At 45.0% G+C, this 26,877-nt stretch overlaps 1 protein-coding gene across 1 annotated transcript; it reads left to right on the top strand.

The window, feature by feature from the left end:
* Positions 1-12,452, top strand: Cmpk2 (cytidine/uridine monophosphate kinase 2). Its single transcript, XM_040730808.1, has 5 exons — positions 1-1,063; positions 2,286-2,400; positions 6,579-6,780; positions 9,094-9,327; positions 10,674-12,452. Exons 1-5 carry the CDS (start codon positions 389-391, stop codon positions 10,789-10,791), a joined length of 1,344 nt encoding a protein of 447 aa, XP_040586742.1. The 5' UTR covers positions 1-388; the 3' UTR covers positions 10,792-12,452.
* Positions 12,453-26,877: the final 14,425 nt, after the last annotated feature.

Here is a 26,877-nt window from a genome sequence, read left to right as displayed (position 1 = left end):
TCCAGGTCCCCCAGTCCTCACAAGTCAGGAATAAGTAGCCTGGGAGAAGATTAAAAATCGGGCTAGAAGCACCTGCCACCCCAAAACCGAGTCAGACAAAGCTGATGTCTCCGGAGAGGATGGAATTCTCAAGGGCAGGCGTTGCCAGGGGACCGGAGCGGTGATGGCAACGCACCCGAGTTCCAAGGCCCGGAGAATTTCCTAACCGCCCGCGGCGGTTAAATGCTGGGCTGTGGTGGGAGGCGGAGAAATCCAGGCGGGGATTAGCGCGGCCACACCCGAGGTCCCGCCAGCAGCTGCTTTTGCTTTCGTTTCTCAGGATCCTGGGTCTGTAGTCACCCACAGTTTCGTTTCCGAGGCGTGGCAGAGGACGCGGCCCGGCACACCAATGGCCTTAGTGAGCCGTCCTCGAGCCCCACTGTGGCTTGGGCGACTGTCGCGGCGGCTGTGCGAGCGGCACCGGGCCTGCTCAGGAACCATGGTTCGGCCGCGGCGCTTCGCTGTGGAAATGCCGGATTGCTCCCTGACTCACTTCGTCCTAGGGGACACGGCGGGCCATACGGACCCACGCCTGGCAGCCTTGCTCGGGCCCCCGGGGCGCAGCTACGCGCTGTGGGTGCCACTGGCCTCGGGCACAGGCTGCGGGCCCCGGGTGCAGGCGGCCCGGATGCACCAGCGCCTGCTGCTGCAGCTGCGCCGGGGCCCTTTGCAGCGCTGCCAGCTGAACAAGCTCTTGGGCTACGGTCCCGGCGACCAGGACGGTGAAGCCCAGCATGGTTTCCTGCTGCGCGACCCTGGCGACCACCCGGACACTCGCAGCGCCTTGCTGCAGCTTCTGGGCTCCTGCCAGGAGGAGGCGCACCCTCAGTTGGCGGAGTTCCAGGCGGACTCTCAGGGTTTGCTGTGGCAGCGCTTGTGGGAGCTGCAGGGAGACAGGCAGGTGCAGGTGGACCGCGCATGCGTCCTTCCGGCTCCGGAGCCTCATCTGCACCCATTGCTGCCTGATCTGCTCAACTCTGCGGTTTTCCAAGACCGGGATGCAGCACGGGCGGTACTGGAGGAGGTAAGAAAGAGTTCTTCCCTTTAGGGCTAGGTGAAACTGAGTGTCTGCCCCCTGGCTGGCCAATCAAGTGCTTTCCTCCTGATTTTTTTTTATTATTATTCGTGAGTCGGCTGGTGTAGGCAAAGCTGTACCGGCTCTGTGTTAGACACCGGAGCTGCTTTCAACATTTCCTGTGCACCTAGCTGAGTAATGCTTGCTAGGATGTATTCCCAAAATCCTGCAGGGGGAGTAGAGTCCGCTGGGAACTGGGGACAATTTGCTACTAATCTGGGATTTGGGGGGCACAGATCTATTACGTGGGTTAGAAGATATAAGCATTCAACTGGTTTGTGGGCGGTATGCCGCCCCTCAACTGCGCAAGGTTTTCCCCATCATCTGTAAATGTCTTTGTGGTGGAGGACAAGAGGTTTCTGGCAGTCTCAAGGGAAAAGCCTAAGGTTGTGTTGGTGCCTGAGGCAGGCGGACAGGGTCTGCTAGTTAACATTTTTCAAGCTGTCGGACAGGGCTAGAGGGTGGTGAAAAGCCCGTGGTCAGCCAGTGAGATGATTCGATTCCTGGCATTTATCAATAATGCGCTTTTCAGCTTGTTTCTCCAACACTCTGCCTCAGTTTCCTTAATCCATAAAGTGATAATAGCAGACGCATTCACACCGATTGGCCCCTTAATACTTACAGAGCTCTTGGGAGCTTGCAATGCACACAGTAAGCATACCATTGGATGAGAGTGGGCCTCAGATGAAGGTCCTAAATGCATGGGTTGTGGTGAACAGTTAAGAAAGTTCAGATGCTCAGCAGAATCTCAGTTTCAAGCTGGTACAGCTTCAAGCACTTTTGTCAGCTTTCTGGGCTGTAAGGAGGGGCTGGTGTGCGTGCATTCTGGGAGTGGTGGTAGATGCACTTGTCTGGTTACATCTACAAGCTGGTTATCGAACCTCGGACCTTCTGTTCCCAGCTGGGCCTGGAGTTCCCTTGTGGCTGTGGTTGGAATTACTACTTGTCCTTCCTAGTCAGTGAAGAATTGAGGTTGTATAACCCAGACACGTACAGTCTTTGTTTTGAGTGCATCTGAGCTTTGAAATTCTAGGAAGCCATGTGCCAGGTATCATGTTCAATCTAGAAAAAGTCTCTTTAGTACTGGGCAGTGCTGTCTTTGGCAGAGTAACTACAGGTTCCCAGAAGCCCCAGTGCTTCCCTGATTATGCAGTTTTATTCCCCCCTACAGTGCACATCCTTTATTCCTGAAGCACAGGCAGTGCTTGACCTGGTTGACCAATGCCCAAGGGAGATCCAGAAAGGGAAGTTCCAGGTCATTGCCATTGAAGGACTGGATGCCACTGGTAAGTGAGCACTGCTTTGTAATTCTTGTCAGTGCCACAGACCCAACGGTTGCAGGAGGCAGTTCTTACAATACTAAATGCCATACAAAGCCTTCTATGAGTCTATACCAGGTTGAGAAGGGAACACAGTGGGGGGGGTAGTTAATGAAGCTCTCAGGGGGTCCTGTTCTGATGAAACCTTCAGAGAATAGCCAAGGTGATACCCAAGCTGTATTCGAAGAACAAATATGAGCAGGCTGAGTGGTGAAAACAAGGAAGATGGAAGCAACGGCTGGGTACAGGTGCAGTACTTTAACCAACAGCTTATGTCAGGGAGTCTCACTCAGCGATGATAGAGCAAACCAGGGAAAGGAGATGATAGAAGCTTCCTGGACTATTCAAAGGGGTCAGAGATGAAAATGCGTTAACTGTAACTAGAACACTCAAGTCCAGGAGAAGGCTGATGGTAGAGGGTGCTGTTATCTTTAGACTTCTCTTGTGTCACTGGGATGGGTGCAGACTGCTACCATACTCTTTGTTTTGATGGTTGTATTGTTGTTTATTTGTTTTTGTCAACTTGACACAAGTTAGGGTTATCTGCAAACAGGAGCCCCCAAGTGAAAAAATGCTTCTGCCAGACTGCCCTGCAAGGAAGTTGGTGGAAACATTTTATTTTCTTGATTGATTGATGATTGATTATGGGTGGAACCAGCCCACTGCTGATGGTGCCACCCAGGGGCAGGTGGTTCTGAGCCGTATAGAAAACAGTCTAAGCAACACAGGAGGAGTAAGCCCATAAGCAGCCTCCCTCCATTGTCTCTGCTTTAGTTCCTTGCCTTGAGTCCCTAACCTGTTTCCCCGAGTAGCAGAGTGTGACCTGGGAGTCGTAAGGTGAAATGAACTTCCTGGTGATGGTTTTGGTCAGTGCTTTATCACAGCTGCAGAGAGCAAAGTAGAGTTACAATACTGGCGACTGAGTCTAGAATTTCTCACATGCTATATAAGAGCTTCACCACAGATCCACATCCCTGGTCCCAAGCTCGTATCTTTAATGATGCCAAAGGTCCTTTTATTTGTGTCACAACTGAGTGGCACAGTGGGATGGCTGTAACTTCCTGTCCTGGCCCCTGCTAGCCATGAGGTGAAGAAGCAGTGTACTTGGCATTTAGCAGTTCTCATTACTATGCCAAGACCTAGTTGAGGCTGGTTTTTAGCCATGGCTAGAATTTTAACAACAACTGTTCACTGTGGGTTTTTGGTCTTCTTCTTCTTCTTCTTCTTCTTCTTCTTCTTCTTCTTCTTCTTCTTCTTCTTCTTCTTCTTCTTCTTCTTCTTCTCCTCCTCCTCTTCCTCCTCCTCTTCTTCTTTTCTCCTCCTCCTCTTCCCCCTCTTCTTCTTTTCTCCTCCTCCTCTTCCTTTTCTTTTTCTTCTTCTTCCTCCTTTCTCCTCCTCCTCTTCCTCCTCCTCTTCTTCTTCTTCCTTTCTCCTCTTCCTCCTCCTCCTCCTCCTCCTCTTCTTCTTCTTCTTCTTCTTCTTCTTCTTCTTCTTCTTCTTCTTCTTCTTCTTCTTCTTCTTCTTCTTCTTTTCCAGTGTGTTTTTATGATCATTTATTTTTGTACTGAGAGATAATCCAGATTCTTTGGGATGAAAGGAAAATACAAGCCTTAAACCTCAACACACCTATGCACATATGTATGAAGTTCACAAAGTGACTATGAGGAGAGGAGGAAGGGAAGCTTCAGTTGCCACAGCTGTATCCTGGGCCCAGCCCCACTGTGGATGACTCTATTACCTTCTCTACTATTCAGTGACTCAATGAATACTCTTATGTAGACTTGGTCATTCAGAGCATGCTGTGTTTGTTAACAGTGTGCTCATAACACATAAACCAAAATGGTCAGCAGAGTTGGGATCTGCATGAACAGCCCAAGAGAAGAGTAAATAAACAGTTGGTGATGAAGTCTTGGTACCCTGAGTAGTAAATATGATAGAGGAAAAAGACCTTAAGTGTAAACAGTTGGAGCTCAGTGAGGTCAGCAAAGACCATCTGTCTGGAATAGATAATGCCTTATCACTGTAGTCCTGTGTTCCAGGAAAAGGCTGGGACAACTGAGATAGACCCAGGAAGCAGCTCAGAGCAGTGTGACACCCAGGGCTGAGAAGTGGAGAGGAGCTGGAGCGGGTGGGGAGGAGCTGGGAAGTGGAGAGGAGCTGGAGCGGGTGGGGAGAAGCTGGAAAGTGGAGAGGAGCTGGAGCGGGTGGGGAGGAGCTGGGAAGAAGTGGAGAGGAGCTGGAGCGGGTGGGGAGGAGCTGGGAAGAAGTGGAGAGGAGCTGGAGTGGGTGGGGAGAAGCTGGGAAGTGGAGAGGAGCTGAAGTGGGTGGGGAGAAGCTGGAAAGTGGAGAGGAGCTGGAGCGGGTGGGGAGGAGCTGGGAAGAAGTGGAGAGGAGCTGGAGCGGGTGGGGAGGAGCTGGGAAGAAGTGGAGAGGAGCTGGAGTGGGTGGGGAGAAGCTGGGAAGAAGTGGAGAGGAGCTGGAGCGGGTGGGGAGAAGCTGGGAAGAAGTGGAGAGGAGCTGGAGCGGGTGGGGAGAAGCTGGGAAGTGGAGAGGAGCTGGAGCGGGTGGAGAGAAGCTGGGAAGAAGTGGAGAGGAGCTGGAGTGGGTGGAGAGAAGCTGGGAAGTGGAGAGGAGCTGGAGCGGGTGGGGAGAAGCTGGGAAGTGGAGAGGAGCTGGAGTGGGTGGGGAGAAGCTGGGAAGTGGAGAGGAGCTGGAGCGGGTGGGGAGGAGCTGGGAAGAAGTGGAGAGGAGCTGGAGTGGGTGGGGAGAAGCTGGGAAGTGGAGAGGAGCTGAAGTGGGTGGGGAGAAGCTGGAAAGTGGAGAGGAGCTGGAGCGGGTGGGGAGGAGCTGGGAAGAAGTGGAGAGGAGCTGGAGCGGGTGGGGAGGAGCTGGGAAGAAGTGGAGAGGAACTGGAGTGGGTGGGGAGAAGCTGGGAAGTAGAGAGGAGCTGAAGTGGGTGGGGAGAAGCTGGAAAGTGGAGAGGAGCTGGAGCGGGTGGGGAGAAGCTGGGAAGAAGTGGAGAGGAGCTGGAGCGGGTGGGGAGAAGCTGGGAAGTGGAGAGGAGCTGGAGCGGGTGGGGAGGAGCTGGGAAGAAGTGGAGAGGAGCTGGAGCAGGTGGAGAGAAGCTGGAAAGTGGAGAGGAGCTGGAGCGGGTGGGGAGAAGCTGGGAAGAAGTGGAGAGGAGCTGGAGCGGGTGGGGAGGAGCTGGGAAGAAGTGGAGAGGAGCTGGAGCGGGTGGGGAGAAGCTGGGAAGTGGAGAGGAGCTGGAGCGGGTGGGGAGGAGCTGGAAAGTGGAGAGGAGCTGGAGCGGGTGGGGAGAAGCTGGGAAGAAGTGGAGAGGAGCTGGAGCGGGTGGGGAGAAGCTGGGAAGAAGTGGAGAGGAGCTGGAGCGGGTGGGGAGAAGCTGGGAAGAAGTGGAGAGGAGCTGGAGCGGGTGGGGAGAAGCTGGGAAGTGGAGAGGAGCTGGAGCGGGTGGAGAGAAGCTGGGAAGAAGTGGAGAGGAGCTGGAGTGGGTGGAGAGAAGCTGGGAAGTGGAGAGGAGCTGGAGCGGGTGGAGAGAAGCTGGGAAGTGGAGAGGAGCTGGAGCGGGTGGGGAGGAGCTGGGAAGAAGTGGAGAGGAGCTGGAGTGGGTGGGGAGAAGCTGGGAAGTGGAGAGGAGCTGGAGCGGGTGGGGAGGAGCTGGGAAGAAGTGGAGAGGAGCTGGAGCGGGTGGATCACGAAGAGGAATGAATAGAAATGGAAGCGGAATGAGAAGTGGCCCCAAAGTGGGGTAGGGAAAGGAGAGGGCATCTTAGGTGTCCGTTGCTTTATAAACAACCATGACCAAAAGCACCTCAGGGAGGAAAAGGATTGTTTCACCTGACAGCCTTTAGCTCATCATGCAGCAAAGTCAGGGTAGGAGCCCAAGTAGGAACCTGGAGTCAGGAGCTGAAGCAGAAGCCATGGAGGGGTGCTGCTTGGTGGCTTGCTCTTCAAGGCTTTGTTCAGCCCACTATCCTATAGAACCCAGGGGATTATTTAATCGCTTGTGTTGAATTACAGATTAAAGACCTTTGCTCTTCCTTGGTTAATAGGATAGTGCTAACCTTTGGGAGGACCATGGGGTCTTCAGCTAAGAAGTGTTCTATTTTGTTTCCATCCTTCAGGTAAAAGCACCGTGACCCAGTCAGTGTCACAGTCTCTCAATGCTGTCCTCTTACAGTCACCACCCCCCTGCATTGGCCGGTGGAGGAAAATCTTTGATGAGGAACCTACTATCATTCGAAGGGCATTTTACTCTTTGGGCAATTATCTTGTGGCTTCTGAAATAGCCAAAGAATCAGCCAAGTCCCCTGTTATTGTAGACAGGTGGGTAACAAGATGCCTTGTCTGTGACGCGCGATTCTCTCTCAATCTCCTCTCTCTGTCTCTCTGTCTCTCTGTCTCTCTCTCTGTCTCTCTCTCTGTCTCTCTCTCTCTCTCTCTCTCTCTCTCTCTCTCTCTCTCACCTCTCTGCATTTATATTCAGGTGCTCAATTGTGAACATACATTATGATTACAAAGGAAATACTGAATTATTAGCTACCTTCTTCACATCCTGACATGACATTTTATACTAATATCTGAAATAGTGCCTTGGTTAGGTTGGCATCAGATGGTCTCTGCAATTAACTAATAAGGAGCACGGGTCCAAAAAGGTTGTGTCATAACTAACAGGCACCGTCCCTCTTATTATCATAATCAACGGAAACCCCCTGGCTAGCGCAGTGGACCTGTCATGTGGTCCCCACTGTGTCCTTTGCCCTCTGACGAAAAGTTCAAAAACTATTGAAAATTAAAGAATTGAGGAGTAGCTATGGTCACACAGTCTAAGCTGTCAGCCAGGCTTGGAGAATCTTCAAACCTAGGAATGGTCTTCTTCTTCTTCCTGGGATCATCGGTTTACGTATTGCTGTAGGTGATTCTCCTTTGATGTTGACTACAAAGCTTTACATTGGTTCACTTTACATTAGAATGCTGCCTGCACCGGGCAAGTATCTGATTGCAACAAAGGCCTTCACCAACAACACTTTGCATTTGGGTCTGCAGAGGTCCCCAAATGCCCATTAATGCCTGGTGGGTAACTTAAAAGAAACAAAGAGGAAGAAAGGAAGGGAGGAAGAAAAGAAAAGGATAGTGCTTGGCACCTTGTTCTTCTTTGATCTGAGTCTTTCTCTCCTGTGGTCACCCTTGATTCCAGGATACTGTCTGTGTCATGGATGAACATCTCCCAACAAGGGTTGAGTCTTCCCACCAGTCAACAACAACATTTTCATGGGGACTGCGCCCCTCTGGACTGGTCCTGAGTTTATGATCAGCCCAGTCACACCTAGAGCAAGCCTGACCAGCTATGTGCTTATCTTGTCTCCTATCATGTTTACCCCTTTCCCTACTTAATCTTGGTGCTCACATCAGTGACCCCAAGGACAAGACTAAGAAGACAGGTACCGTCTGTCTTCCTCATGTGACTGCCGTGATGGTAACCCTTTTCCTCCTGGTCACAATTGGTTTTGGTGTCAGTGGCTGGACTTGGATTTTCTGGGACACACCGAGTTGAGGCCCTGTTTTAGTAATATCGCAAACTTATGTTAGCAAATATCATTCATTGACACATGCATGCATGTGATCACCAAGAGCCATAAGAAACATTACTTAATGCATGCTTTAAAAAATCTCATTCATTAATAGATGTAAGGAGCATTTGCTTACTGCATACCTAATATGTTCTGGTTTTGTAGTTTTCATGTTTGAGAATACAGTAGGGATTAAGAAGCATTCCCACTCAGGGAATACATTGTCCATGGCGGAGACAGGATTCCACACCTGAGACAATAGGTGTGGTCCCCAGTGAGAAGTTTCTTGGTAGTATCTCCTCCAGGGTATGAGGAGTCAGAGGAGGAACATGGATTCCATATGGGCCCATTATGGCAGCAGAACTGAAGGCAGGGGATGGACTTTTGCTAGTTGAGGTTATTACCCTTGTTAGGAGAGATGGTGTGTGGTCCAAGTTGGGAGGAAGTTCTGTGCCTCACAAGGAGACAGAATCCTTTTCTGTAGGTGGTGGACAGCTGTTGTGCTTCTAGAAACTGTGCTGGGTTCTTTTCTGTTTATGGTCATGGCTGTCTTTCCTACAGCTGTCTAGCTTGATCTCTTCATTGCATAATTACCACCACACAGTTAGACATCTAGATTTCTGTGAAGGGAGGAGGAGTATAGTGTTCTAGCCTCCATTCCATGAACATGGATTTCATGGGCAGTTAGAGTTTGGTACTGGGAGAAATGGCCCAGGCTTGCCAGATTTCACTAGTTCAGGACACAGCACAAAGGCACTACTGGGTTAACCTGCCATCCCTACCTCATGGCTGCCCAGACGTTAGTGTACTGAAGGACCAGAAAGGTTTGACACCTGTTCTTATGGCATATGACGGTTTTAATTGGATATATGATTTCATGACTAGCTCACCTGTTACTACTGTTTTTGACTCTGATTTTTGTGTTTTGCACATTAAAAAAATAAATCCAAATGTATTTCATTTGTATGATGCTGGTAAGACTTCAGCCGAGACAGCCTGGTTTGATGTTCTCAAATGGTATCCTGTCTTCTTCCAAAGATGAGAGCTCATTGCTGCCTTTTCCCCTCAGGTACTGGCATAGCACAGCAACCTATGCCATAGCCACCGAGGTGAGTGGAGGCCCACAGCATCTACCTCCTGCCCAACACCCTGTGTACCAGTGGCCAAGAGACCTGCTGAAGCCTGACCTGGTCCTGCTGCTCACAGTGAATCCTGAAGAGAGAGTGAGGAGACTGCAGGGCCGGGGCCTAGAGAAAACTAAAGAAGAGGCTGAACTCGAGGCCAATAATGTGTTTCGTCAGAAGTATGTGTTCTGGGGTAATGTGAATGGCGGCCACCCCTAAAGTCTCTCAGCAGGGATCAGAACTCCTTTAGAATGCAGGGTAAAAGGACACACATAGTTCCTGGGCTTCAAGTACAAGAGGCAATGTCCCCTAAGCCACCCAGTCTCTGTCACAATGTTGGTTACCATATGGTTTCCGCATGGCCAATTGGGGTTTCTGTGTCAAAAATGGTAGGACTTTGAATAAAACCCAGTTTCAGGACTGGGCACACACTCTGTCAGCGATGTGCTTGCTGTACAAACCTGGGTTTGACATTCAGCATCTGTCTTAGTCAGTGTTCTATTGCTGTGAAGAGACACCATTTATTTACAAGGCAACACTTTCTTATAAGAGAAAACATTTGGTTGGGGGCTGGCTTGCAGTTTCAAAGCTTTCGTCCATTATCATCATGTCGGGAAGCATGGCAGCAACAGGCAGAGATGGTGCTGGAGAGCCAAGACTTCTATATCTACATTCATAGGTACAGGAAGAGAAAGGCAGTGGGCCTAGCTTGGGATTCTGACAGCTCAAGCATACCCCCAGGGGCATGCTTTCTCCAATCCAATCACACCCTCCTAATCCTTTTAAGTAGTGCCACTTCCTGGTTACTAAGCATTTGAATCTATGAGCCTATGGAACCATTCTTATTCAATCCACTACATTCCATTCCCTGGCCCCCATAGGCTTGTAGCCATATCACAATGAAAAAAAAATGCATTCAGTTCAACTTTAAAACTCCCATAGTCTATCACAGTCTCAGCACTGTTTAAAAGTCCAAAGTTCAAAATCTCTTTAGAGACTCATGGCAACTGGGCGTGGGATTCTGACTCTAGGGCAATCTTTGGGGATGCAAAGTGGGCCTCAGCTGCCTTCTCTGCCATGAGAATTAGGATGATCCCTCCCAGTTAACTCTGAGTATAAACTGAGAAGAAAGTACCAGGATGCACGATTGGCTGGTAATAGGTTGTCAGTCATGATGCATGTGGCTGACTCATCCTTCATTGAACAGCTTCACTGATCTGATTCTGTAGAGGGGCAGTGATGGCCACCAGGGTGAGTTCGTGACAAGGTAACATAGTAACAAGGTAACAAGCTGCAGTTAGTAACAAAGAAGCAAGCCACAATTAGTAACAAGGTAACAAGCTGCAGTTAGTAACAAGGTAACAAGTCACAATTAGTAACAGGGTAACAAGCTGCAGTTAGTAACAAGGTAACAAGTCACAATTAGTAACGAGGTAACAAGCCAAAGTGAAAAGTAAGACAATCGCTTTTCTGGGATGAACTGGGTAGGAGGGACACTGACTTTCCCCCCTCTCTCTGTCTCCAGGGTGGAAATGACCTACCAGCGTATGGAGAACCCGAGTTGCCACCTGGTTGATGCCAGCCCCTCAAGAGAGACTGTGCTACAGAAAGTTTTGAAGCTGATCCAGAGTACCGGTCATTAACTGTAGGTCCTCTGGCCATGTCGTACCTCATTACATCAAAAGAGAAGTTGTGTAATGCACCTAAACCCAGCACTCATCACACCACTTCTTAGATTCAGGTGGCGCGAGCTTACTGAGGGGGAAAACTGGAGAATGGGCGTTTTGCTTTATTCCTGACTGACAGAACCAGCCAGCAGTTGCTGATTATTTTCTGCCTGGCCATCTACCATCTTCTTAGGATATATTTTAACACTGTGAGCACCTAGAAAGATCTTCTGATCCAGTGGTGAGCCTACAGAGGTCTTCCTGCACCTGAAAGCTGAGGATGTCAGATGTGGCCCACATTAACCAGTTGTGACGGTCTAGCCTTATCTCCTTTCACCCCTATTTGTCACAGAGCCTGGCTGTCCCAGGATGTCCCCTTGGAGCCATTTAGGAGTAGGGACACTTGCAAAGAAACCATCGATCTTGATTCAGAGGCTAAGAGAACACCTTGGACAGTTCCCTGGATGAGCACCTCAGACCTGCATAGACACAGCATACCAACCCTGCTGCTCTCCTGTGCTCGCCTGCATTCCATTTCACTCCTCTGAAAAAGCAGGATGTGTTTTACTTTCCCGGCACACTGATTTGTTTATATATATTGATGTTTACATCGTGTGTTTGCTCGCTGTAGGGGCTGTGAGTCACTAACCCAAACTGAGACCAAGGAGCTAAATGCAGCATTTGCTGTCTGTTTCCATTCCACAAATTTAATTTATCTTAATAAACACCATGAATTCTGGAAAGAGATTTCAGAGTAAATTATCTTGCACTTTGAATGTCTTCTGATTGCATGTGAAGTCAGCTTGAAGGACTCTTTGGATAGAGAAATGAGCTGTGGAAGAGAATCCTGGTGGTTCCGTAGCCTTGGCAATCGTATCGTGTTAACAGTTTGATCTGAGAGGGGACAGACAGTTAGTGGGCCCGGGAGCAAAAACCCTCTATACTAGTTACTTGGGAGGCTGAGAAAGGAAAATTGAATGTTCAAGGCCTTCCTGGGTAACAGCATATGTTCAGGGCTAGCCTGAGCAATGTAGTGAGAACTTGTCTCAAGATTAAAATGTATGAAGAGGACTGGAAGTAAAACTCTGTAGAACATTGGACTGAATAGTCTATTCCCGGGTTCCATTCCCAGTACCATAAAAATTAAAAAATATATACATATATGAACAAACAATTAAACAATAAAAGGAATTAAGTAATTTTTAGTCATAAGTAGGTGGTTGAATCAGATTATTATTTAACATTCCAATTCCTCTCATTTTGATCCCACACTCCATTTCTTAGGAAGACTCCATCCCCAAGTCCATGTAAAGCCTTATCAGGTTTACCCTAATCTTAAATTATAATAAGATTTAGTATTAACATATCAGTATTTTTTTCACTTTTGGAACTATGTACATCTTATGTATGTATAACTTATGTCTATTTATATGAATATGTTGTTGGCTTCAGTAGAACATATTTTTAAAGCTGATAAATGACATTAGGGCTCTCTGTACTATGACAGTTACTTCCATAAAGGGTTTTGTTCAAGCCTTTCTGAGATGATTGTGCCAGAGACACCCAGAAGGAAGTCTTAGTGCTCTCTTCATGAAACCTGCCAGGAAATAAACTTGCTGTGGTTTTCCTAACCCAAATCTGTCATTATGGCTGTGTGATATATTTGTCTGAACATCTCCCCCATAGGCTTATCTTTCCATAGTGTATGGTTCTTATGTACATGAGAAGGTGGAGTTTGGCATCTGTGGTCAATGGGCTTTGGTGGGGAATGTTTGTTTCAAACATCGTTTCCACATTATAAATATCAAAGGGATTTTAAAAGTTCCATTCCCTATACAGCTGATAGGTAGATGATTTGCACTAGAAAACTCAGTGGCCCCTAGCTGGCGGTGGTGGCGCATGCCTTTAACCCCAGCACTCGGGAGGCAGAGGCAGGCAGATCTCTGTGAGTTTTAGGCTGGGCTGGACCGATAGCCTCCAAAACAATACAGAGAAACCCTGTCTCGTAAAAACCAAAAAAGAAAAAAAAACTCAGTGGCCCCTACCAATGCCAAGATACTTGGCTCTGCTCACTGCAAGGTGGGATGTGTTCTTATAACAAGATTTCTTCTTTCGTTATCAGTAATGAAAGTTCAGCTCAGGACATTGGTGCTAAGACCACAGTGTTCATGTCTGAATTTCTCAGACACTTAGATGCACCAGGCTGGCTGGCTCTGGCAAAAAGAACATGAAGACTGTAAAGTGAATATGTTTTCTTTCTCCTTCTGCCCCTGCTGGGATCAGGTAGCAACCAGGAGGAATCACAGAGAGGCGAACAGCAGGACCGGTGTAGTTGTGCTGAGGGAGAAGGTCTTTGCTGACTAGGGATACACAGACTAGTTGGGACCTAGTATTCATAGGTTTCATATAATACCTAGATCATACCTCACCACAGTTTGCTCCCCCACATTCGTATGCAGCCACTTGCCTACTGGAATAGCTAGAATCTAGAATCACTTAGATACAGATCTCTGGGCATATCTGTGGGAGAGTTATTTGAAGCAAGAAGACCCACTTTTAGCAATGGTGGTATTGTTCCACGGAATGGGGTCCTGGGCTGGAAGGAAGGGGGAAAGTGAGCTGTGTGCCAACATCATTGGCCTCTGCTTCCTGGCTGCAGGTGCAATGTGACCTCACCCCTACCTTCCCACCAAGATGAACTATAGATCTTCAACTGTGAGCCAAGATGAATTGTTTCTTTACTAGGTTGCTCGTGTCAGGTATCTTGTCATGGCAATGGGAAAAGTAACTGTGAACAGTCTTAGATGGATGCATAGCCTCCTTCTAGGAATGGTGGCATATCTTGAAATCCCTTGCAGCTATGTGAGCCATAGAACTTTGTCTTCAGAGAGGGGAGATGGTGGTGAGGTGAGAGTGTGTCTACCAGCCAAGCTTGTTTACCCTTGAGCTCTATGGGAGACCAACACACATTTCATTGTGGAAAATGGTCTCTTACTTTTACCCTCACTCTTTATTATACAGCAAATTGTCTTGCTTTCCAGCATATACCCAATATGTTTGTTTACTGTATACTGGATGGCTGAGCAGGCTCCTGTCATATCTGAACTTCCTGGGCATGGCAACTGCATGCTTTGGAGGAAAGGGTGAAATGTTCTGAAAGCAAAACCAAACAACAACACAAAAGGAATATTCTAAAGTACACTAGGAAGAAATGTAGGGTAAAGAGTGCCCCTGCCTGGCTTTAATCGGAATGGCATGCCAACATCTGCTTCCTTTGCTGACTGGAATCCAGTAGAAAATCCATAGACCTATAACTATGGACTGAACCCACTAGAAAGCAAGCGAGAAATCTTATAAACAGAGAGCCAAAAGTCACTTGAGTGGTGGTTAAATGGGCTTGTGAACTGGGTGGAATTTGGAACAACTTAGGAGGTGTATCTCCAAGTGTGTCTATGAAGGCATTTCTAGAGAGGTTCCATGGAGGGGAAAAGACAGCCCTTAGGTAGGGAAGAACCTTTCTCCTGATGGTCCAGATAGGCAGAGGTCTAAGGAAAAAGTCACATTGTTCAACTGCCTCTACACCTTCATGAGTGAGTGCTTCTATTTCTGCCACTGTCCTCCTCAGTCAGTGTCAGACTGAAGGTTCTTCAGCCTTCTAATGTGAACTATATACAAGTGTCACTTTAGGAATCTTCCAGGACTTCATCAGCAAACTTTGGACTCAGCAGCCACCATATTCTTAGCCTTTTCCATATGCAGTTGGCCACTGTTGAACAACACAGCCCCTATTGTGTAAGTCAACCCAATACATAGTCTACATACATGCACTTGCACACAAACAAACAGACAGACACACAAACACTCATACATATTCTATTGTTTCTGCTTATATGGAGAATTCTGCCTAACACATGTGGGAAACCCTGATTTTGTATACACAGTAAGTTTTAAGCTACTACAAACCAATACATGGACTCCATGCATATCTCCCAACTAAGAGCAAGATAATTACACTGAACTTTTAAGCTCAATGTAATTACTTGCCTGATAAAATAACAATAACAAATTTTCTATTGTCTTTAAAGAACTTAAAGGGAATCCAGAGCACCTACAACATAATGTTTCTCAAATCTAGGGTATAGTCCAAAATTACACAACCTGCATCAAACAAACGTATATGTAGATTGTTAAAGAGAAGGCAGTCAAGTAGTGGAGAGCAGCTCCACGATGACCTTGCATGGATGGGAGCAACTGGGAATTTAGAGTAGCTTTATACCTGTGCTTGAGGAGGTAGCAGGGACATGCCTATGGAAAGATAACACACACAAAGAGATAGACATTCTGCAGAAGTAAATCTTGCCCTTAGCTAGAATACATGTAGAGTCCATAGTTTGTAGATTACCTTGAAGTTTAATTAAAGGATATATACAAAATCAGGGTTTATAAAGTGTGTTAAACAGGATTCTTTAGAAAAAGAGAACCAATAGGTGTGTGTGTGTGTATGTGTGTGTGTGTGTGTGTGTGTGTGTAGAATATTTATTGGACTTACAAGATAGGAATTTGTGTAGACACTACTGAGTTGCTATTATTCAGTGAAAATAACACTGTCTAGAAAAACAGGCCATGAATGGATTGAGTTATTAGCAGAACAAGGGAGTAAAGGGGAAGAATCCAGACACTTAGATTTATAAAATTATTCAATGAGAATAATGCCAGAAATACAAACAAAGCCATGGAGACCTGCAATACACAAATTTGAGTCCTAGAAGGAAAGAAGGAGGACAGAAAGGAAAAATAATCATAGATATTCCTCCAATAGGATGAAGTATGCATGTATAGATTCAAAGATCTCAGCAGACACCACCATAATAAACACACAGAACACCAGGGCTGTGTACATCATGGTTATACATGTGTAGGACCCTGAAACTCATTTGTGTGGGAAATCCAGATTGTCTTTGTAAATAGTATCACTTACCAGAACGTGGTACTGGAGTCAAATCATCAAAATCCTAGGTGATCAGTAAACTTATAAGCAGTGGAGAGAAAGAGTGAAATAATGCCATATCATCATGGGTTAGAATGATGCAGCTGGAAGAGACACAAAAGGATCCCACCCAGGACCTCAGAGGGACCACACAATGCTACTGACATCTCCATTTTAAACTTCCAGTTTGTGTAGCTGCAAATAATGATTACTTAAAAAATATGTGTGTGTGTGTGTGTGTGTGTGTGTGTGTGTGTGCACATCCACATGTAACATAGTAGACTTTCCAGGTCAGAGGACAACTTTCAGGAGTTGGCCTGTTCTCCCACCGTTATGGGAGTCCTAGGTTTTTGTGTTTGTGTGTTGTTGGTTCTCCATTTTGTTAGTTTTGTTATTTTAACATCCTTGATTCAGTGTTTCCTCCTTCATTATTTCTGATGAAAAATTGACTGTCAGACTTCTCTTCATTGCTCTCTCTATAGCCTGTCATTTTCTGTCATCTCTCCTTTATATTACTGGTTTAGATAATTTGATTATGCTGTCCAAATTTATTTACGTGCTTGAAGCTGGGTATGTAGATTTACAGTTTTACTTACTTACTTTGGGAAAAAATCTCAAATGGTTTTTCTGTTATTTTTCTCTCTTTGTGAATTTTCTCCAATCATATCTTCATTAGATTGTCCAAGGTGGCCACAAACATGATAATCTTTTGTAATTTTTTTCTCCCTGCATTTCCCACTGGCTGGTCTCTATGCCAGTGTCTTGAGATTCAGTGGTCTTTGGTGGTGCTTCTGCTGTTAACCTGTTTTCATGTAGTTTATGTCGGTGAGTTGTCGCATGTTGTTTGAGCTTACCAAGAAGTAGGAATGCCCAGCCTCTCCCTCTGCCACTTCAGAGTCAAGCATGTTTTCATTGAACTGTCTTCTAAATCTTCTTGTATGATGATGGGCTGTTCCCCTAACTGTGACAGGGAGGGCAGAAAACATCAGAACAGCTTGTCTTGGGGTTTCTATTGTGATAAAGCACCATGACCAAGAACAACATGAAGAGGGAAGAGTTCATTTCACTTACATGTCCCAGTCGCTGTCCATCATGACTGGAAGTCAGGGCAGGAGCTAAAGGTAGGAATTTGGAGGTAAGAATTGAAACAGACCAAGGAGGAGTACTGCTTACTGTTTTGGTCCCCGTCTTCCTTTTTATACACTCCCAGAACCACCTGTCCTGGAGTGACACTGCCCACAGTGGTCTGGACTCTCCCACATCAATCATTAATCAAGAAATGTATCAGAGTCTCGCACACAGGCCAATCTATCTGATGGAGGTATTTTCTCAGTTGAGAGTCTCTCTTCCCAAATGACTCTAAATTGTGTCAAGTTGACATAAAATTATTCAGTACACAGCCCATGAGTAAAATCATTGTGTCTTTGAGGGCAACTAGATATTTGCAACATGTAAATGTAAACCATTTCCAACAGGTGATACCATTGATTTCCCTGTGTTACAAACACACCTGCAATGAAAAAGATAAACCAGAAGTTCAGTCATGGGAGGCTCAGAGAGAAAACCTTCTTGGAGAGTCCAGCTGACTGTTCAACTTCCTTGGCTGGGTTCTATTGGATGATTGCACAATCCTCACCCTGAGGATGCCTGTACCTTCTTGACTTTTACTTTTTGACTTGGAAGCCTCATCTAGGGGACAATGTTTTGCCTGGGACTCTCACCTGGGACATCCTGTCTTCAAAAGGCCTCCCTGGTTGATTTCTACTGGATGGTCTGAATGTCAGGCTCAAAAGAAATGCAGGAAAAATGGTTAACTGTGGTTGCAAATAGCATACCAAAATACATGCTGACCTCTAGGCTCTCTCAGCGTTGCAAATATCTGTTACAGAATTCATGCTGGTATCCTTGCTCTTCTCAACTCTTCTCATGTTGCACCTTAACCCCAAATTTCTCCAGATCATGGACTTGTCTTCCTCCAGCTTCTGATTCCTGTATAATCCTGCCATTCTGGTCATGTTCTCTCTTGGTCCTATCTTTTGTCTTCCTCTTTTCTCTCATGGCCATGCTTAGTCTATTACTCTCTCTATGCTCTGAACTCTTCCAAATGCCTCTGGCTGTGCGATCCCTCATATCTACAATAAAACCCTTCTTTCCAATAATACCTTGGAACAGTCATATCCTTGTTTGTACAGTGAGTTCCCTAATTTGATGATTTTTCATTCTCATTCTCCCCCCTCTCTCCTCTCTTCTTTTCTCCCTCCTCTCCTCTTCTTTTACTTTGACTTACCCAATACTTAATAAACTCTACCATCCAAAACAAAATTCATGGCTATCACAGATCATTGTCTGGACCCTACCGAATATCACTCTTCAACATTTTTCCTCTCAGCTACTGAGAGGTTAAGACTTTCAAGTATAACACAGATGAAAGAAATTGGAACACTATTTTTCCAGCACCAAAAAGACATACCACCCTCTGAAATCAATGCATGTCACTTTCTAGAAAGGCACTATGTCATCATGTCTCTGCTCATCTTTGCAATTTTTGGCAAGCAGCTTGGATGACTGTGTCAACATCCATGTCAGTTTTGAGTTGGTTTTCATTGATTTTATCTCTTATTCTAGGTCACATTTTCCTGCTTGTTTTGGTAAACCTAAGATTGGATGCCATCCATTCTGGATTTTACCGTGTTAGGCAGCAGATGTTGCATTTTTCTATTAAAGTTTCTCAGCTCAGTTTTGGGTTGCATTTAAGATATGTTAGATGACACGATTAGAATTAGCTGCCTAGAATTAACTGCCCCCACCTCCGTGCTGAGGAAAGCCTCTTGTAATGTTCTATCAGATCCTGAATGGATCCTAAAGTCTCAAGATCTAGGCAGAAGGTACTGTGGAAGCCCTGTGCCACACTGGGCTCTATTGCCTCCATTTTTCAGTATGGTCCTTTGTCTGACAATGCCAGGACCACTATCTCTGTCCTGAGGAGTCCTTAATGTGGATTTGGAATAACTTTAATTTTCTGTTTGTCTTTCACCTGCCCTGCTTGCCTTGGTCTTATTAAATTATTATAGAATGTTCTAGAATGTCAATCTCTTTGAAAGTTTATTATCTTTGCACCTTCCAAGTAAGATGCTTGTCTCAAATTGCTGTAAGACTTATCAACTACTTGTGATTAAAGGGTGTGGTGATGCAATGTTATGAAAATTTCTCATATTCTAAGAGATTGGAACACACTGGACCTCACATCCAGGGTTAATAATACACCTTGTGGTCATTTAAGACTTAAGGCTGTCATTCTACTGTATGCTCAGTTTGTTTGTTTAAGTGCCCTTTAAGAGAACAAAGTAACAATCAACCCTTGCCTTGGATTTCCCATATTATCAACTCTTACAGTCTAAACTAACATACAGCTCTAATCTTAAACAATGTACTCTTTTGTGCTCCTGACCCTGAGTAATGATTTTATGTTATGATACTCATTTGCTGGAGCTAGCAAATAGGAGTTGAAAGCAGTGTTATAAAATGAATATTCAACCTACATATTGAATGCAATATAAGGATATTGCTTGATAAACAATGACATTTGTAATACTGTTTATTGCTTGGGTCAGTTGGAGTGAGTGACTTAATCCCTTCTAAAACTCAGTTAAAGATGTCTGCAAATGTCCATTGTTACTTCCCAAGTGATGCTTTCTATGCTGTTCAATAAAGATAGAGCAAATCCCTTGGTTAGGGACAGACACAGACAGACACACAGAGAGATTCACGAGACATCTTTCAGGGAAGCATGGAATCAGACTCATGTAACACACAGAGGATGGAAGACATAGGGAGAGTGTAAGAGGGAATCCCAATCTGGGCTTGCTCTTGGCTAAATGACACCAAGGGAGAATGCTTTCATTTCTTCCTGACAAATTCTTGGTGACTTGGAGTTTACTATTATTGCATTCAAACTATCTACAAAAGGGAAGAAGAAAGCCTTCCCATTTTTCTGATTACAGCCCTCCTCTTTCATATCTTTGCATTGGACACCCAGTCGACCCCTGTCTAGATTCCATTTATCCTGTCCATTCTCTAAAATCTTGCTACAGTGTATCCTTGTAGAAAACCTTCCAAACCTTCCTGGGCTGAGCAAGGCTGTTAGAGTGGCTGCCAGGTGGATTCATCCAGGGTGATTGGACTTTACTTTTGAAAATAAACTCTCCAAGCTGAGGGTGTGATTCAGTTGGTAAAACAAGGTTGGCCTAGTCTGCAAACATTTCTGGGTATTGCTTCCTAGTGCTGTCTAAAGCAAGGCATTGTGGTGCATTCCTGTAATCCCATTACTTTGGAGGTGGAGAGGAGAATGCGAAGTTCAAGGTGTGGTGGGAATAAAAGTTCCTGAAAAGAAGCTGTGTCTCGCGGTGAACGCAAAGACTCCTGGAAGGAGTTTCTGTCTGAGGAGACTGATTAGAATTTCAATACTGTGGAGACATTGGAATTCTGTGGGTTCAGAGGCTCTAACTACTTTATCTTGGGCAAGTTTTAGCCTCTGGAACAGCCATGCCTTGCCTCCCTCTGTATCTGAACTAACACCTCGTGATAATAAGTAGAACCTTCTTTGACGCTATTAACTTAGCACAACACTAGCTTCCACCAATCCAAGAGCTGAGAATGCCACTGGACAGCATCTTGGGCCTATAAAACAGCTTCCCTAATTTCCCTCTTTGGTGCACTCACCAATGTATCTTAAACTCTCCTTGATTTATGACTTTGTTCTGTAACATTATAAAAACACAGTGAAACCACATCCCCATTGGAACATGAGATTTGGGCTAACCTAAATCTGTGTTCCCCGGCCATGGTCACTCATAATGGCTCCAGAGTAAACTAACTATCTCTTACTACCTTTAAAGCGAGAACTGAGGCTTTTATGTCAGCAAAGGTAATTCTGACTACATAGAAGATCTATGCCAGCCCTGTATCCATGAGACTTTGTCTCAAAATGAATGAATGAATGAATGAATGAATGGATGGATGAATGGATGAATGAATGAATGAATGGATGAATGAATGCACAATTTCCAGCATGGCTATTACCAGACAACTGTCACTAACTGTGTCCCACTCTCGGATGCCATCTTTTTCATCCCCTCAAACTGCAAGGTACAGACAACCAAGCTCCCTCAGTGGGGCGGCAGACACAAGCTCAGGTGGGTAGCAACCTTCCTCACTATGGTCTTCCTGTAATGGGCATAGATTTATGACACACACTTAGGCAAAGGTAAATGATTTGATTTGGGGTGTCTGCTAAGGTTCCAGAGAGGTAAACTCAGAAGACCTTGTCTAGGACATGCATCATGGAAAACTGAGTTGAAACTCGCATCCCCCCTTCACAGCACTCGGATGAACACACTCCTGTTTCCCAGAGTGCTAGGCTCTGCCCAGCTGGTATTACTTGTAGGCCTCACTGGGGCACTCTGCAATCTCCATACAGGAACAAATTTTAAGATACAGAAGGATAGAAACTAGATGCAAGCCATCTCCTCTGACCCCTAGATTTGAACACCATGCGTCAGCCTAATTCCCCTTTGCAGTTTTTTTCTTTTTGAATCAGGAGCTTCCCTAAGGAAGCACTATGTGCAAGACACTTCCTTTTGCTGGCTTTTTGCTTGTGGTCTGAGGAGTGTTTGAACCAAGGAGCAATAGTCCACTTCATTCCCACTAGAGGGAGGAAAAGCGCCAATTTCCCTCATTTCCAGGGGAGCTGAGCTCTTTGCCCAATAACCACTTCCCTCATTACACACAGACAGCACAGGCTGGGAAAACAACAATAGTTCCTTTCATTTTTATTTAAATGCCGTCTCTAATGGGAAAACAAAGGACAGACCAAAGAACATTTCTAGGTCAAAGTAGCAAGTCTTTCATAGTGGCTAATTTCGTGCTTCAAGAATTCTAAATACAGCCCTGAGGTCAGAAAAATATTCAAAGGAAGGCCATGGTGATCACAGGGTTCAATCTCTTTAATAGTTGGAAAATGAGGCCCAGACGAGACCTGCCTTGCTCTGGGTCATATAATTTGTAACAGCAGATGCACGCTGGAGTAATAAATTCTTCAACTCTTTCTCCAGTGCTTTTTATAACTCGATGGCTTGTGTCAGCATATTGGTGGGGGGAGGGCAGTAAATTATGTACAACCATACTCTGTGTGTGTGTGTGTGTGTGTGTGTGTGTGTGTGTGTGTGTGTGTCTGTCTGTCTGTCTGTCTGTCTGTCTGTGTCTGTGTCTATTTTCTTCCTTGCTAGGTTTATGATTTGGGATCTGGCATGAAGAAGCATTTTTATGCTTTTATGTGTCCTTGTTTATTTGTTCTTAAAATGTCCCTCCTCTGGTCCCCTCATTCCATCCTGCTCCGTGCAAATGGTACTGTTTAAGCTGGGTTTTGCTAATGGTGCCTACAAGGTCTCAGCTCTTGGAATTACTGAACAGGCATCAACATACCAGGGTTTGGAAAAACACATCGTAAACTTTTTCCTGTGGAGTTTCCAACATTTTTATTAACATTCATGATTTTAATGGCTGTGCTTATTTAGACATAATTGAGGATGTGTCCCATTGCTCTAATATAAGGCTGTTATTGGAGTTCACTCTTGGCTTACCTGGTGTGTTAGCTCTTTCAATACTAATGCATTCTTAGTTCATCTCTTAGGTGGGGAAGATTATTTTCTGAATTTTAATTGAAAATAAAAACCAAATGAAAGAAACAACACACAGAGTTCCCCCTACACCCCTGAATGTTGCAACCAGTATTTCTTGGCTATTTTTTACTTGCACAGAGAAAGGGCTTAGAGTTAATGGATTTGAAGATGTGCTTTTGATGTGAAATATGCACAGAACCATTTGTTTGTTTTTGTTTTTATTAAAAATAATGACTCTCTCTTCTTTTTTGTGTGCATACATATAGTGGTTGATGAATGAAAGGGCTCCAGGCTGCAAGCAGAGCTAGTATCTTTCTCAATCATGTGATGTCAACTCGGAGAAGTCATTCCTTGTCTCGAGGCTCCAGTTTTTCTAGTTACAAAATAGGACCATGCTCCCAGAGGTCCATGGGCCCCCTATTTATTCTAGGCCACTGCTTCATCTGAATCAAAGTGGGATTCCCTTATTTCATTCTAATGTGTAACAGGATTGTAACACAAGATGTAGGTGCTTTTTTTTTAAACAACTTGGGAGTGTGGATTTTGCATATTATATATTCTATATTACATCTCTTCCCACAAAGTCTTTAAATAAGGGGTCTTTTGCATCGACTCCTATTTGAGTTCTCTAGGGATAGCAAAAGGACTAGTAAATAGGTGACCACTCATCTCATTCTCTTTTAATTCTGTACCCTTGACCCTGGAGGTTCATTGGATATCCTCTCTTTCCTGTTGGCATGACACTCTTCTGCCCCCTGTTGTGAAATATTGTTTTAACTAGGCAAAGATATGATACATTTGTTTATGTTTTGGAATATTACTTTAAGTGAGTACAGGTGTGTTACATTTGTTTCTCCTGCTTTTGTAAAGATATGCTACTTTTGTTTATGTTGCTTTTGCTTAATTATATGTAAAGATATGTTTCATTTGTTTCACCTGACCTGCCCAAGGCACCTGATTGGTCTAATGAAGAGCTGTATGGCCAATAGCAAGACAGGGAGAAAGAGAGAGAGGAGGGGCTGGCAGGCATAATAAATAGGAGAAATCTGGGCTGAAAAAGAGAGGAGAGAGGGAGAGAGTAGAGGGAGAAGGAGAGGGACATATCCGGTATTCAAAACAGTTACTAAGTTTCTGTGTCATGATTTGGGAGCTGGTTGGTGATCCAAAAGAAAAGTGTGGTACAGCCCCCTACTGTCTAATCATTGAAAAGCATACAATGAGATTCCTTCAATACTTATTCTGATCAATGCCTCACCTACTCATGTCACTATTCATTCCATTCTCTCTTTAGCATTACTGTTAACACAGACTTTCATTATTCCTCGATTTAAATTGGTACCTCCCAACAGGCTCAAACTCATGAGTCTTTTTCACACCTGTCATGACTATATCTATACTCTATGCCCATATTCAGAGTTTCATCAGTACCCAGGATCAGGTGCTTTCCTGGATCTCATCTACACCCATGAGCAAGTATCTATCTTCCTCCATATCTTTCTATATTTTTATCATCTGTATCTCTGTGTTTGTTATTTGACTGCACAATGCATTGATTATTTCTACTTCCTCACTTCACTGGCCACCCAGCGACTTTGTGTTACACACATCTATAATTTCAGCTTCTACACAGCAGCCAGCACCCAAGAAGCACTTAATGAATCCTTGTCAATGGAATGGATGAGTTTCATGTCTGTCAGGCCTGAGCTGAGGTTATTATTTGAAATCATACAAGGTGGTGATTGTGGAAAAATTATTTGTCATCAAAGAGACCTTGTTCACTCATTTCTAAGTAAAACTATTATCCTTTGCCCAGAAATCTGTTCAGAAGATGAACTGGAATGATGTAATAGAAAGGTCTGACTCCTTCCTCTTCCTACATCTGTGAGTTAATCAAAGGGATTTGCAAGATTTCTTAGCCCCACTGAAAATACACCTACCAATATTGTTTCTGTGTTATTTTGAAAGCTGGCATATTGAGACTTCCCAGGTTAAACATAAATTTTCCATGGGAGGAACAGTCACAACGCATAGCACTTACCCAAGAGTTTAAGCACAATGGTGACTTGTAGGTTCATCTTCCCAAAGGCCTGAACAGCAGTGGTTAACTACTTAATTTTACCAAAAGACAGTGAACCAGTTATGTAGCAATGGAAGGATTTACCTCACTACCCAATACAAACAATGCTACTTTATAACTGAGAAACCTCTCAAGGACTCTTTCTACAGTTAAAGTCTGAACACTTCCAATAGATAGGCATCTACTCTGGTCAATATGGTGATTCAGACTCAGCTCCGGCCAAGAGTACCCAGGATCCATGAGACTCTTCTAACACATAGCTGCTCTGAACCTATGTCATTTGCCCAGAGTTGTCAAGTTGGACAGCAATGATTCTTGGATGTCCTGTGTGTGTTTGGCTCTATAGACAGAGAAGGAAGGCTGTAGTTGAAGTACTGGTTCTCAAACTTCCTAATGCTGCAGCACTTTAATACAGTTCCTCATGTTGTGTTGAGCCCTAACCATAACATTATTTTCACTGTTTAACAACTGTAATTCTGCTACTGTTATGAATCATATGTAACTATCTGATATGCAGGATATCTGATAAGTGGCACCTGTGAAAGAGTCATTTCACCACCAAAAGGGCCATGACCCACAGTTGAGAACCAGTATCACACACTGTGACAAAAACCAGCATCAGGCTTTCAGAACAGAGAAAAACCAAACCCGACTGAACTCCAGAGACTTAGAGGTGCACAGCTGTACCGTTTGAGCACCTTATTGTTTATAATATTATCATTGTGGCTCTGGTCTAAATCATCTCTAACTATTTATTCAGGAATATCTCTGCACATTTTTTTCCATTCTCAAAAGAAGAGGAAGCTTGACAACTCTACTGGGGAGTCCTGAATAAAAAGGACTCAATTCCCAGTGATTTCAAATCTTTGCTCTTTCCACACATTTAAAGACCTGTTAATGTATGAATAGAGGATCTTCTCATGTGTGCATGTGTGTGTGTGAACACAGATGAGTGTCTGCATGTATATGCATGTATGTGTGTGCAGATGCATGTATGTGTGTGCAACTGTCTGTATGTGTATGCAGAAACATGTATGTGTGTGCACAGCTGTGTGCATGTGTGCATAAGCATGTATGTGTAACACGATTAAATATAAGACCCAGAGACAGGTATTGGGGTTCAAGCTTCAAGCTGAAGATCAGAAAAGCAAAGAAGTCGGCCACTAGCTCTCACTTCACCTCAGTCTGAAATGCTATCCTGGCACCACCAAACCTCAGATTTTAACTCTCCTCAGCATGGCTGGATAATCCTGAAACTTCAATGTCTTCTTATCCTCAATGTGGCTGGAGAATGAATGCCTAATACTGACTGCTGAAGACCCTGCTCCTATCTTTTATACCCCTCTAGTGCTGGCATTAAAGGCGTGTGATCCCAGGTGTGGAGTTCATCTTTGTGTGAGCTGGTTCTCTTTAGGACCAGATCCGTCTTGTGCAGATCTGGATGGTCTTGGACTCACAAATATCCATCTACCTCTTAATCCTGAGTTCTAGGATTAAAGGTGTGTACCACCACCTCCTAGCTTCTGGCTGCTGGGATTAAAGGTGTGTATCATCACTGCCTGACTTCTATAGTTTGAGACTGACTTTCTGAATCCTCAGACAAACTTTAATAAATCATAAATAATATGCATGTGTGTGCAGCTGTGTGTGTGTGTGTGTGTGTGTGCATGTGTGTGTGTGTGCGTGTGCATGCAGATGGAGACCAGAGCCACCATAGGCCTTTGTGGTCATCCCTCAGGTTTTTCCACCTCATTTTATTGAGACCTGGGACCTAGTTGATTTGAATAGGCTATCTGGCCAAACAGTCCAGGGAACCTTCTGTCTTTGCCTCCTCAGCTCTGAGATTGCAAGTACATGCACACAACTGCATCTGGCTCTTTCTAATGGTCTCTGAGGAATGAGCTCAGCAGACACTTGACTAATGGAGCCATCTCCGCAGATGCATTGAGCATCTTCTACTCACCAACCACTCTGATGCTATGGGCCATGCACAGGACTTAGACAATAGGGGTGATGCTTTACCCGAAGTTGACTTTCCTCCTGGACTACAGAGACAGAGAAGAAACTGAGGAAGTATGCAGAGGTGGTGTAAGTATCTAGACGTGTGTATCTGGTGACAGATCCCAGACAGGAGCAGTATGGAGGTATGACACTGGGTGGTATAGGAATAGTAGAGGTTGTTTGACTATTGGATGCAAGTAAGGAAGCCAGGTAGATGATCATAAAGTGATGGGGGAAGTCCTTCTGTGTATATGTTGTCCTACTGGTTGATTAATAAAGCACTGCTGGCCAATAGGAAAGCAAGATAGGTGGGACTAGGA

Source organism: Mesocricetus auratus, unplaced genomic scaffold (genome assembly GCF_017639785.1).
Source record: "Mesocricetus auratus isolate SY011 unplaced genomic scaffold, BCM_Maur_2.0 Super-Scaffold_100024, whole genome shotgun sequence".
Taxonomy (NCBI): Eukaryota; Metazoa; Chordata; class Mammalia; order Rodentia; family Cricetidae; genus Mesocricetus; species Mesocricetus auratus.
Note: the sequence above shows the minus strand (reverse complement) of the source record. Positions and strands in the feature narration are given on the sequence as shown.